The following is a 12,924-nucleotide window of genomic DNA, read 5'->3' on the forward strand; positions in this document are numbered from 1 at the left end:
TTTCCATCAGCCAGGACTTCCTGACTGGTCCACGCACGCTCTGCCATTGTAATCTGCTGGTGGGCACCACAGAACTAGAGGAGTCCCAGTTCTCAGGACTCTAGGTGGAGCCGACCTATTTGTGCAAAGCTTCACACACCCTAGCCTACTATTTATTCATTACCAGGAATTTTCTATTAATACTCATATCAACTCTTTGCAGACATTCAGCATGAAGTAAACATAGTATTTACAGCAGTACATGGTTTGCAATTCAACACACTGACAGCAGAAGAAAAGGGACCACCAGACTTTGTAAGAAGACCAGAGGGGAAGCATATCAAAATAAATCCCTTCCGCTAATGTGTGTGTGTGTGTGTGTGTGTGTGTGTGTGTGTGTGTGAGCACACACGTGTGTTTTAATTCATAGAAAACTAAACATGCCCTCCTTTAAAAGCAGGCTATTTACAAGGTGACTCTGAATACCACATACACATGCCAGTCATACTGGACACTTGCTTTCTGTGAATACATCTAGTTTTTTAAAAATTCTGAAATAAACCTTTTATCTGATACATTAGAGAAAATAACTTTGAAACATTTGTCAACTTTTCGTTCACAGTAATTTTGTAAAAAGCCACAAACCATGCTTTGTCTTTTAAAAGGTGAACCTGGTCAAGCACCTTCTAGAAGACACTGATATGTTATTCACTTACTGGCCTACTGGGAATTGGAAAGACAATGTCAGTTATGGAGTCCCTAGTGCTCCTCACATTCCTCTCACCAGTAGCAACATTAATGTGAAGAGAAGTTCTGAAACACAAATCACATATAAATCATCAAAACATTTCAGTTAACAGTGTTTAAAAAATACTAAAGCCTACAACAGTAGTACAGACACTGAAAACACCCCAAATACTCTGTACCTCAGGCCTTTTTAAATACTACTAATAAAAAGAGACAACCAATTGACAGAAAAGGAGGAAGTTACAGCACTTGAGGTTTGAGTCAATTTCTTTACAGGGCCTGTAGCTTGAGGTGCTGCTCTAGGATCCTTATTTTAAGTCAAAAGATATTCCAGGAATGAATTGACAAATTTAAAGCAATTTCCACTTGAAAACCATTGAAAATACAAATCACTTTCTAAGCTTGTCCAACACACATTTATTTTCAGGATCCCAGGTTGTCAGGCAAAGGGATTCAGGTCAGTTTCAAGCCCTCAAAGCCACAGAATTTCCATCTCTTCTCCAGACTGGCTCCAACTCCAGTCATTTCCTGCTTGAAGGTATGCTGGAGTCTGCTCATGAGACATTCTACATCACTGGTACAGATCTGTGGGACAGAGAGGACATCTCCATTCAGAACCAGTCCCACCTTCCTAATCTGGCTTTCCCCCCAATGTTGCTTTAGAATGCTGACGCGCACGTGTGTGTGCTAGGCGTGGGGTTGACCTTCCCCTCCCTGTGTGTGTGTATGTGTCGGTTGAGTGGATTACAGATGGAAGCCTTCTTCTGCTTGGACTGCCTGAGTCCACTGAAATTTCTTTTTGTTTCTGTATTTCATAACTGCTTTATTTAGGCATAATTTACATACAATAAATTCACTTATTTTACATGTACACATTGATGAATTTTAGTAAAGTTATACAATAGTGCAACTGTCACCACGATTCGGTTTTAGAACATTCCATCACCCCCCCCACAAAGGTTCCTTTGTGCCCCTTTGCAGTCAATCTTTACTCCCAAACCCTGACTCAGATTGTTTTCACTGTGATTTTGCAGTTTTTGGAAATTTCATATATGTGTAATTGTACAATATATAGTCTTTTGTGATTAGTTTCTTTCACTTAGCATGATGTTTTTGAGATTGATCGCCACCAAGCTTTCTCTGGGAAAGAGCTGGTGTCGGTCATGCGGAGAGGCTTGGGTCTGCAGCCAGCTGAATGATGGCTTATCAGTTCTGGTGATGTTACGTTCAGGCCCACTGAAGCTACAAAGCCTTTGGGGAAGAGGGGGAGGCAGAAATGGCTGCCACCAGAGCAGACGTCTTCACACCCGTCTTAGTTCACAAAGGAAAAGTGACAGGAATAGAGAATGCTCTGTGTTCCTACTTCTCTGCTCCCTCTCCCCACTCCCCCCTCTCTCTCTCTCTCTGTCACACACACACACACCCCAATATAAAAACAAAAACAAATCTGTTGACCCTTAGGGTTTGCTTCATCTTTATGTTAGTAGCATAGTAGCAACTTTCCTAACTGTGAACCTGGATACTAGGGCTTGGCTGAAGAGCACTACGGGATCCTTAAAGAAACCCCAAGTTGCTGTCACAGTAAATATTTATAAAGGTGGTAGGAGGGACCCCCCAAATTCTTATAGTACCATTGCAGGCTCTCTTTGGGAGGCCCTGGTACTACCCTGGCAGGAAGCTGCTCGGGAGGAACTGGCACTAGACTAGGAGTGAGGTCATGCGTTCTCCCCAGTGCTAGTAGTGAACTGTATCCAGTTAAGTGAATGAAGCACACTGCACAGTAGCATGTAGAGTTGAATCCCCATTTCAAAAAACATAAATCTATAATGCTTATAGATATATACATACAATATAGGTGCAGCAGATGTATAAAAAAGGTCCGAAATAAGATATGCCAAACTGTTAACAATGGTTATCCTTGAGAGATGGGACTGTGGGGAACTCTCCCTTTGCCTTTACTGTAGTTCTATATTGCTTACATTTTAAAGAGAATATGTTTGCATTATTTTTGCAATTAAAAAAACCGGATCGTTTTTACTGACACAGAGTTCAGTTTCAAACCACCTCAACAGACCACTTGGTCCTGGTGCTCACATTGAATCCCTCCCTTCACTGCCAATGGGTTGGCCGCTTAATTGCAGAATAGCATCACTTCCCAGAGACAAATGCCAGGCGAGTGCTAGCTAAAACTAAAACAAATGCCGTGAGGAGGATGTATCACCACAGCTGGATTACCAAATGGGCCAGTGCCTCTGTTAAGAGGATATATGCTTATGTACCACAATGTTCATTGCAGCTCTATTCACAATACCCAGGACATGGAAGCAACCTAAGTGTCCATCGACAGACGAATGGATAAAGAAGATGTGGCACATATATACAATGGAGTATTACTCAGCCATAAAAAGAAACAAAATTGAGTTATTTGTAGTGAGGTGGATGGAACTAGAGTCTCATACAGAGTGAAGTAAGTCAGAAAGAGAAAAACAAATACCGTATGCTAACACATATATATGGAATCTGAGAAAAAAAAAAAGGTCATGAAGAACCTAGGGGTAAGACGGGAATAAAGACACAGACCTACTAGAGCATGGACTTGAGGACATGAGGAGGGGGAAGGGTAAGCTGGGACGAAGTGAGAGAGTGGCATGGACATATATACACTACCAAACGTAAAATAGATAGCTAGTGGGAAGCAGCCACATAGCACAGGGAGATCAGCTCGGTGCTTTGTGACCACCTAGAGGGGTGGGATAGAGAGGGTGGGAGGGAGGGAGACGCAAGAGGGAGGGGATATGGGAACATATGTATATGTATAACTGATTCACTTTGTTATAAAGCAGAAACTAACACACCATTGTAAAGCAATTATACTCCAATAAAGATGTTAAACGAAAAAGAGGATATATGCTTAAATGGCTTAACATTTTGGACATCCAACTGTCAGAAGTCTGCATTGCAATGGCACTTCTCAAAAGGCCCAGATCCTATGAAATAGTGAGTACAATCCATGAGCAGCTTTAACTGAATGCTGCTTCTGAAAAAATTGTGTCATGAGTTTATTTATTCTGAGGGGTCAAGAGTCCCCTCCTGCCTATATGAGGCAGGCATCCTTGACTTTCCAGGAACTGGCACTTACCCTTGCTCCTGATGCTTTGTGAGCTCCCCCACAGGATAGCATTCAGGGAAGGAATTGGCCCATGAGATCAGCTGTGAGCAAATACGCAGTCTGTATTACAGACTTATCGTTCCAAATTTTTTTGTCCCTGCCTTGATTGTGTCATTGTAGATAATGGCAGTGCTAATGGCTAAAGGCCCAGGGCAAAAGTTTGACTGGTGAGAAATATTTGTTAATTAGCATGTGATATGTAAAGTAAAAGGAGGAAAATTCTTCTAAGATATATCTTGGAAGTAGGGTGGCCAATTCATTCAGGTTTGCCCAGGACTTCCCCGGTGTCAGCGTTAGAAGTTCCAAGTCCCAGGAAACCCTTCGGTCCCAGGCAAACAGGGACAGACGGTCACCCTATTAGCAAGAGAGAAGCTTTACGCTGAATCACAGTGAGAGAATAGGTGAGGGAAATTTCCTTACAGTGATTGCTAATGACTTATTTGTGCTTGAGGAGAGTGAGGCCACCTGTTCACAAAGAACCCTACATCGCCTTGCATGGCCATCTCAGGCCCCCACATACCTTATTATCAAGACGGTGCAAGTAGGAGCAGATATATTCAATGCTTGCTCCAAATGGGTGGACATGAAGGAATGTGGAGATAATCCCTATAGAGACAATAGCATGGAGGTTACACTTGAGCATTGTATTCGTTGAGATGCCACATGATGGCGTCTAGCAAGAGTCAACTCATATGTACATCATATTATGTATTGGGCACTACTCTAAGTTTATATATATTTTACACATTTAATCTTTACAACGACCCTGTGAGGTAGGTATTACCTACCATCCCCATTTCACAGATGAGAAGACACTGAGCCACAGAAAGTTTAAGCAAATTGCCCAAGGTCACACGGCTGGTAAGTGGCAGGTATTTGAATCCAGACAGTTGCTCTCAACCACTATGTGTACTGCCTCTCACTGCACTATACCGCATGCAGAAAATCTGGCATTTGAGGAGTCACTTCCATCATTCATGATGGCTAAACGCCATTTGAATTCTACGTTTTACAATGAATTTAGACTTTTACAATGACTTTAGATTGTGCTGGGTTTTTGCAGTTCCTCTGAACCATCTTTAAATTGGATTTTAGCCTCTTATGCATTTAATAATGTCTTGCTGTTGTGGCAAAAGTACAAATCATGGACTTTGCCTGATTAACCTTGTGCCTCTCACAAGAGAATCTGCTGATTGTATTTGGGTTTTATTCCGTGAGTAGGTCTGTAAAGAAAAGCCAAACATTTCCTTCATTCAAGTGGTGACTAGCATTCTGTGTGTCCTCAGAGCCCTGAATCTCTTCAAGTAACAGAATTCTTATAGCAATTTACAGCCTCCAGGGATGTGCATGATTTCTAACTCTGGAGTGATTGGCAGCTACACATATTGCCTTGATTATTCTGGCCACCAGGTTAATTGTGCTAATACTACTTCTTTCTCTGGCAACAGGCAGCATATAAATTGTTCAAAAGTCTACTACTTTTTCTTTATTTTTTTTGAATTCATCTCCTTTCATAAGATCTTAGGTATATCAAACAGACCCAGAACTTAGTTTGCTGAAAACTGCCAGGAAATAAAAGCTAAATTTGATTTGGTTTATAAACTATGACTTGTCTATATCCCTTTAAGCACCTGGCAAAGAATATCACAAGTTTAAATTGTAGCTTAAAGTTCAAATAAATTCTCTGTAAAAGTCCTCCAATATTAGATGGCAAGCGGGTGGGTTGGAGGATCCAGGAGGAACTGATGGTAGGGTTCAAAACTTTATTCAGAATGGATACTATTACTTATAACACTACTTTACTCTTTTTTTTTTTTTTTTTTTTTTTTGCGGTACACGGGCCTCTCACTGCTGTGGCCTCTCCCCTTGCGGAGCACAGCCTCCGGATGTGCAGGCTCAGCGGCCATGGCTCACGGGCCCAGCCGCTCCGCGGCATGTGGGATCTTCCCGGACTGGAACACGAACCCGCGTCCCCTGCATCGGCAGGCGGACTCTCAACCACTGCGCCACCAGGGAAGCCCTACTTTACTCTTAAATGACTTGGTAAATTGAATTTCTAAACACTGACTCAAGCTGAGAAACTTAAATTCTGAAGAAGACAGTCCATATTCAAAGGAATTCTAGATACTATGGTCAAGAAATCCTGTCAAATACCAAGAAGTAACTCCATAGATTTCAAAATACGAAGCAGTTTTTGTGGGTTCACACCCAAATAACCAATTTAAAAAATAGATTTTCCTTTCTGTGAGTTCAAGACTACTTTCTTTAAAAAGAAAAACACTAAACACTTAAGAATCTTTGTTTCTAGAACTATCCATTTACAGAGGTTTCCTCCTACCCATAGCTCTTCTCTGACAGGTCTCCCTGTTGCCATGCCAATTTGTTAAAGAACTTTGAGTTCGAAAACGGAAATAAGTTGTCACTCTTCTTGAAGACTCACTGGCAGATCCCCCTGTGCATCTTTATTAACATATCAAAGTGTTAAATCTGAGTACAATATCCATTACTGAAGGAGGCGGATACATCTTTAAAATATGCAGAAGCTAATTAGTGTGGAGAACTTTTGAGATTGGGGTGAGGCTACAGTGTGGCCCAGCTTCCTAGAAGGCAGCTGGGATTATCTGCTGAGGCCCAAGATTAGCCCCTTTTAAATGACTGAATATTTTAGTCATTTTAAAGGGGCTCAATCTGCCACTGTTCTCCAAATAGAATATAAAGTTAACAAGCATTTGTGAATAGTGCTGTAAGTGCAAAATGTTTCTCATTTATTGAGGGCTTACTATGGGCTGGGCACTGTGTTTAGTGATTTAGATGAATTGTCGTATTTAATACTTGCAGCTACTTTTAGACAGGTAATATTATTATGCCCATTTTGCAGACGGAAGAACTGAAGCTCAGGATGGAAATGGTGGGGTCAAGACAGAAAGCCAGTTCTGTCTGATTCATTAACCACTTATGCTACCTTGCCTCTGTGAAAAAATTTTTATGTAACGAGAGCAATTGTAGCATTTATCTCATCAGAGCCCACCAGGGTCCAACACCCCACAGACAGCCTCGTGAGTCACCTGCCAGTAACCTGGAAAGACAGGAGAGAGACACACACCTTCTCCGGAGGCCCATCTGGAGAAGCTCTCTGCCAAACAATGTCTGCACTGTCCCTTGAGTGGGAGTGAGAGGGCTCACCTATCTCTGCTTAGAGATTTAAAAAATCTACAACGTGTTTCTCCAGTGGACCCCCTCTTAGCATAGCACTTATACTGACACACTGGATGTGGCAGTGGTCACCAGGAGTTTGAAGAGGGCTGGGAGCCGCTATTACCATTTTGATTGAAATCTGTACTTGTTCTTACCCTGTTGTCTTCAGGACTCTGGGTCCTTGCACTGTCACGCTTCATAAATGCTTGGCATGTGCTTATGCATCTTAGGTTAATGCTTCCCCCCACTCCACTGCACTCTATCCGTTGAATGTGTGTGTTAGCTTCCTTACCCACTAGCAGTGCTTCGCGTTCAGATTTGATAGGACAGCTGTTCAGGGTCTTCTCCAGAGGGTAGTCACTATCCTGGCTCGATGCACACAGTCTAGAGGCACAGCTTTCCTGTGGGAATAATATGTCTCCTGGGTCAGTGCACCTTATATGGTAACAGACTTGGTTTCAATTATACAACAGGGAACTTCTTAACGGCACCTCGAAAGCAATACTGTACAATTTTGCTTATTGAATGGGAGGAAAAATAGCATAAATTACAAAAGCATCACCAATAATCCAAAGCTTCCTTATAAGCCTTCAAAACACACAAAAATTTAGACATTCATCTTCACTAGTCTTTTTTTTCCCTTCTGCCTTTATCATTCTTGACTCTATGCAAGTAGTCTGGGGAACCAGACCCAACATTTATTGTCTGTAAGATGCCAGGTACTGTTAGGTATGTTTTATCTCCATTCTACAGGTGAGGAAAGTGAGGCTCAGATAAATCAGGTAACTTGCCTAAGATCACATTGCTAGAAAATGGTAGAGCCAGGATTTCATCCCAGGCCACCCAATGTGAAAAGGACCATTCTTTTTTTTTTTTAATTAATTAATTTATTTTTGGCTGTGTTGGGTCTTCGTTTCTGTGCAAGGGCTTTCACTAGTTGTGGCGAGCGGTGGCCACTCTTCATTGCGGTACGCGGGCCTCTCACTATCGTGGCCTCTCTCGTTGCGGAGCACAGGCTCCAGACACGCAGGCCCAGTGGCCATGGCTCACGGGCCCAGTTGCTTCGCGGCATGTGGGGTCTTCCCAGACCAGGGCTCGAACCCGTGTCCCCTGCATTGGCAGGCGGACTCTCAACCACTGCGCCACCAGGGAAGCCCAGGACCATTCTTTTTTATTTTAGGTCCACACTATGCTAAAGGTCAGTCCCATATTGGAATGGAGAATCTACAGTGTAGCCGATCCACTCACAGGTAATCAACTGTTGGCTCTTGAACTAAAAATTAGAGCCTCTATTTATTGACTGTCGGCTCTCTCTCTCTTTTCTCTGATAAGGACATTATCAATTAGGATATTTATGACGTTACAGCAAGAAATGACCATGACAGTGGACTTCTTTGTTGTTGAAAGTTTTCTCTTTCTGAGCATAGTGTGTATGTTTCATAAGAGATACTCAGGTGAAATCCATGACCAGCAGCCAAACTGAAAAATGCCTCCAGACCGTTCTCGGGATTTTCTTTCTCTCTTTGGTACTGAGAACATCTTTTCTGTATTATAAATGTGAAGCAGGAGCCTTCAGAAGAAGGAATAAAAGAAATCAGTGCTTCAGTCTCACTGCTGTTGTAAAAGAGAGTGCTGGGGAAATGTTCCGGAGGGGGGAGCAGATCATGGATGACTCGGATGCTTCGTCACTTCTTTCCTTCCAAAAGCCCTCAGCAGGGACAGGTTTCCTTCTTTTTTCTTTAAAGATGCCTTCAAAGCTTCCAGGATGCTGCCCCTGAATGAAACTAATGGTCTTTGCTGCGAGACATGTTGTTTTGTGGATTTACAGGCTTCCAGGCTGTAGTCAGAAGGGAAACCTTTCTTGATGACCTATTCAATCTTTGGTGTTTAGAATCCAATCCAGTCAGTAACCATCATGCCAAGTTTAATTTAAACTGCTGGCTCACTTCTAAGCCACGGGCTGTACATGTGCTTCTAACCCCCTTAAAACATTAAATGATCCAGTAAGCCATTTCTTAAGTGTGAGAGTTTAACAGATTGGGGTTCATTTAAGATATGTAGACATCCTGAGAAGTTTTAGCCATCTTGAATCAAAATGTAGCCTTACTGAAACCTGACTTCAATTTTATTATAGCTGGCATTTAAAAAATTAGAAGGTATATTGAAGGGATGCTTATCACCTTGAATTTTTTTTATAAACAAATATGAAGCTGCTTTATTAAGATACATCATCAATTCAGAAAAAATTAGATCCCCACAAATAAAACAACTAATTTCACAGATGACAGTATTAATCATGAAAAATAATAAAAGTAAAACATTATGAATTACTATGAAGCATATTCAACAGTTACAGAAAAGAGAGGAATAGTATTTTCCTAAAACTGGAAATACTGGAATGATCTCAGAGTGTTTATAACATAAACTTCATTTAAAGAAAAGCACACAGTTAAAATGTTAAATTAAAAATAAATGAAAAGGAAACAAACTGGAAAAAAAAGTTTAATGGCTCTTTTAAAGGGTAGAATGGCCAATAAGGTAGTAGGAAATGGGCGATCAGAATTCAAGGGAGGGTTCATGATATCACCTTGAATTTTACTAGCAGATTCCAAGAGCTAGTTCTTTCTGCAGTAAGACAGACATAAGTCACATTGTTATATTGCAAAACACTGACAATAACTCACACTGTGGTTTACTGTCAAGAAACCCAAACAAAAAGAAAAAATGTCCTTCCTCACCAAAACTTATTGCTTTCCTTTCAACCTGGAATTATTTTTGCAGTCTAATGTGATGGTACTTTGCTTCCTAACCTAATTGTGACAGTTTGAAATATTTGGTCACAAATCAGCTTCCCAGAGAAGATCAGATTATAATGAACTGTCATGACTTTCCCTGAAGGAAACCTCACTTAAAATAACAGGACAGAAACATATTCTGACTCACAGTTTTCTGATTATCAGTTGGATTTCTCTCCCTGTCCTCTTTAGCTGCCACTTCAAGGTATATTTAGTTGCAAATGGGAAACACTTAGACTTAGGTATAATATTGCAAGACTTTTCAATGCCATTTGACCCTTCACTTCTTTAAATGAAATACTTTACAAAGCAGAGAGCTGCTTACACGAAAATGTCCTCAAGTCAATTTGTGATGTCAATCCTGAAGAGTGATTTTAAGCTTGATGTCATTAGGATAACCCCACGTTCATCTAGAGTCTTCTGGCTACACTACACACACACTCCATCTTATGCAAGAAGGGAAACAGAGCTAAGTAGCAGCTCTGGGACATTTTAGAAGCTCTGATCGTATGAGGAAAGTCCTGCTAAATAGAGCAGCTTTGGCACTTTTCAATTAAATGCTTGATAAATGACTTTGTCTGGGATTATGCTCATTTCTTTAATAACACCCACAAAACTGGAAAGTGAGTTGGTTTTATGAAGTGGAAAAATTAAAAACATATTGCAAATGGCCTCCAGAAGAAAACACTTCACACTTTCAATCATTTGCTTCAATTACACCAAGGTTGCCAGTTCTTTTTTTTTTTTTTTGCGGTACGCGGGCCTCTCACTGCTGTGGCCTCTCCCATTGCGGAGCACAGGCTCGGGACGCGCAGGCTCAGCGGCCATGGCTCACGGGCCCAGCCGCTCTGCGGCATGTGGGATCTTCCCGGACCGGGGCAGGAACCCATGTCCCCTGCATCGGCAGGCGGACTCTCAACCACTGCGCCACCAGGGAAGCCCCCAGGTTGCCAGTTCTTAATGGCACTCTGGGGGAAGTCACTATGCTGGCAAACACACCCAGGGCTCGTATGCATTGCATCTTCCTGCCCTGAGCACAGAAGAGAAATAGCACGAGCTCTTGTGGAACCGTAGAACTGTGGAATTGATTTCTGGCTCTTGGTCTAAGCTCCTAATCTTCTCTCTCTTTTATTTTTTCTTTGTTATTTTTATTTATTTATTTTTGGTTGTGCTGGGTCTTCGTTGCTACGTGGGCCTTCTCCAGTTGCAGTGAGGGGGGGCCATCCCTCACTGTGGCGCGTGGGCCTCTCATTGAGGTGGCCTCTCCCGTTGCAGAGCACAGGCTCCAGGTGAGCGGGCTTCAGCAGCTATGGCACGTGGGCTCAGTAGTCGTGGCTCATGGGCTCCAGATGCGCAGGCTCAGTAGTTGTGGTGCACGGGCTTAGCTGCTCCGCAGCATGTGGGATCTTCCTGGACCAGGGCTCGAACCCGTGTCCCCTGCATTGGCAGGCAAATTCTTAACCACTGCGCCACCAGGGAAGCCCCCTAATCTTCTCTTTCTTCTGAGACATTAAGTCAGGCAGCTATGGTCAATGGGCCTTTCTTTCCAGAGGATAAGTTAACTTGAATGTTCAGGCATAAAGGAAATTAGAGACGTGTGACAGGGAGACGCCATCAGTAGACTTTACATACCTTAAATAGACTGGGCACCCGATGCATGGTTGAGATACATTAGTCCATCTAGAAGTTCGCAGACTTTCTCAGAGGTCCTCACTGGAGGTTCTATGGCTGCAGGCTCTCATTAGGCAAAGTCCCATTTTGCCTTCCCAGTTGCTATTATCTAGCTTTAGAATAATGTGTCTCCTTGTTTGCTTTCCAAGTTTCCCCCCTTTTGGTTTTGGCTGTTTCAACCTGCAGCAGCTCATTATTACACTAGATGGAGTGTCGGCAAAGAAATGGCAATGTTCTGTTGTACTTGTGTTCCTTCGTTTAATGAAATGCTTAATTGAAAGTATTTTGTGTCACATGGGCTTTCTATGTTGTTATTTCCTTGACTAGATGAAGCAGGGATGAGGTGTATACTCTGATCTTCTCCAAGAAGGAAGACTGAGGAATGTTAGGGATGGACAGACATTTTATTCATTGAAAAGTATACTCTCCAGAACCTTTAGAAATGCCTCATACCTAAAAGCAGAGCCCTTGATTCAAGAATTACCCTGGAGAAGGGCTTTTAATCCCCAATCAATCAACCAACCATTCCACATTGATACCTATTGGTAGGAGCTTCCAGGGCATTTTCATTGTCACTGAAAAGGGGGAAGGGGGCCAGGGAAAAGGGTCACTTAGTACTCATGTACCTTTTCTTTAAGATTTTCCAACATTTTTTCCACCTGTAACTTGTCATCTTTGATTTTTTCAAGTTCAGCTTCTTTCCGTTTGTATTCCTCTTGGACTTTGAGTAGATGCTACAAGAAAGACCAAAGACAATCAAGTCTTAAGAAGCCACACTTCACTTAAAAACACTGGCTGAAGTTAGATATTAGGCAGGCCTGCCTCACTTTCCCCCAGTACACACAACCATTTCTCCATGCAAAGATACTAAAGGGAAAATCAAGATACTTTTCACTTGAAGTTATTTTATCTGGCTCTTATGAATCTTTTGGATTTGTTCATATTTTAGAAAGAGTCTGAGAAACTAATTGATCTAATCACTTAACTTTCCTATTCCAGCCAGATGTAAGGGTAGGGTGCAGTTAATACTATGTGGACAATATCTTGATTTTGGCATAGAACTGAACTTAATGTGTAAAGCATTCTTGCAAGTAGCCATTTTCCAAGCCAAGTTCAATTTCTGTGAGAAAAGTAGTAAAGAATCCAAATTTCACAAATGTTAGTTCCCTTATCAGTAGGCAAGGAACTGGATTTATCATTAATGATTACTACAAATACTATGTATTTAGCATCTAACATGTGCCAAGTATTGGGCAAAGGGTTTCATATGCATGATCTCATTTAAGCCTCACAATAAAACTATGATACATAAGCCTGAAGGTTAGAGAGGCTTAATGGTTTGCCTAAGACTATTCAGATAGTCAGTGC

At 41.9% G+C, this 12,924-nt stretch overlaps 1 protein-coding gene across 3 annotated transcripts in view; it reads right to left on the reverse strand.

Annotated features, from left to right (window-relative positions):
- Positions 1-1,179: 1,179 nt before the first annotated feature.
- The window catches only part of ENOX2 (ecto-NOX disulfide-thiol exchanger 2), a 186,095-nt gene continuing 174,350 nt past the window's right edge, over positions 1,180-12,924 (reverse strand). For all 3 annotated transcript variants that reach the window (XM_065900568.1, XM_065900567.1, XM_065900566.1), the window contains 4 exons: positions 12,183-12,290; positions 7,383-7,491; positions 4,416-4,501; positions 1,180-1,311 (listed from right to left, as the gene is read on the reverse strand). In XM_065900568.1, coding sequence (XP_065756640.1) covers positions 1,180-1,311; positions 4,416-4,501; positions 7,383-7,491; positions 12,183-12,290 — 435 coding nt within the window. The remainder of the gene's footprint in view (positions 1,312-4,415; positions 4,502-7,382; positions 7,492-12,182; positions 12,291-12,924) is intronic.

The sequence above is a fragment of the Phocoena phocoena genome, chromosome X, assembly GCF_963924675.1.
Source record: "Phocoena phocoena chromosome X, mPhoPho1.1, whole genome shotgun sequence".
Lineage (NCBI taxonomy): Eukaryota > Metazoa > Chordata > Mammalia > Artiodactyla > Phocoenidae > Phocoena > Phocoena phocoena.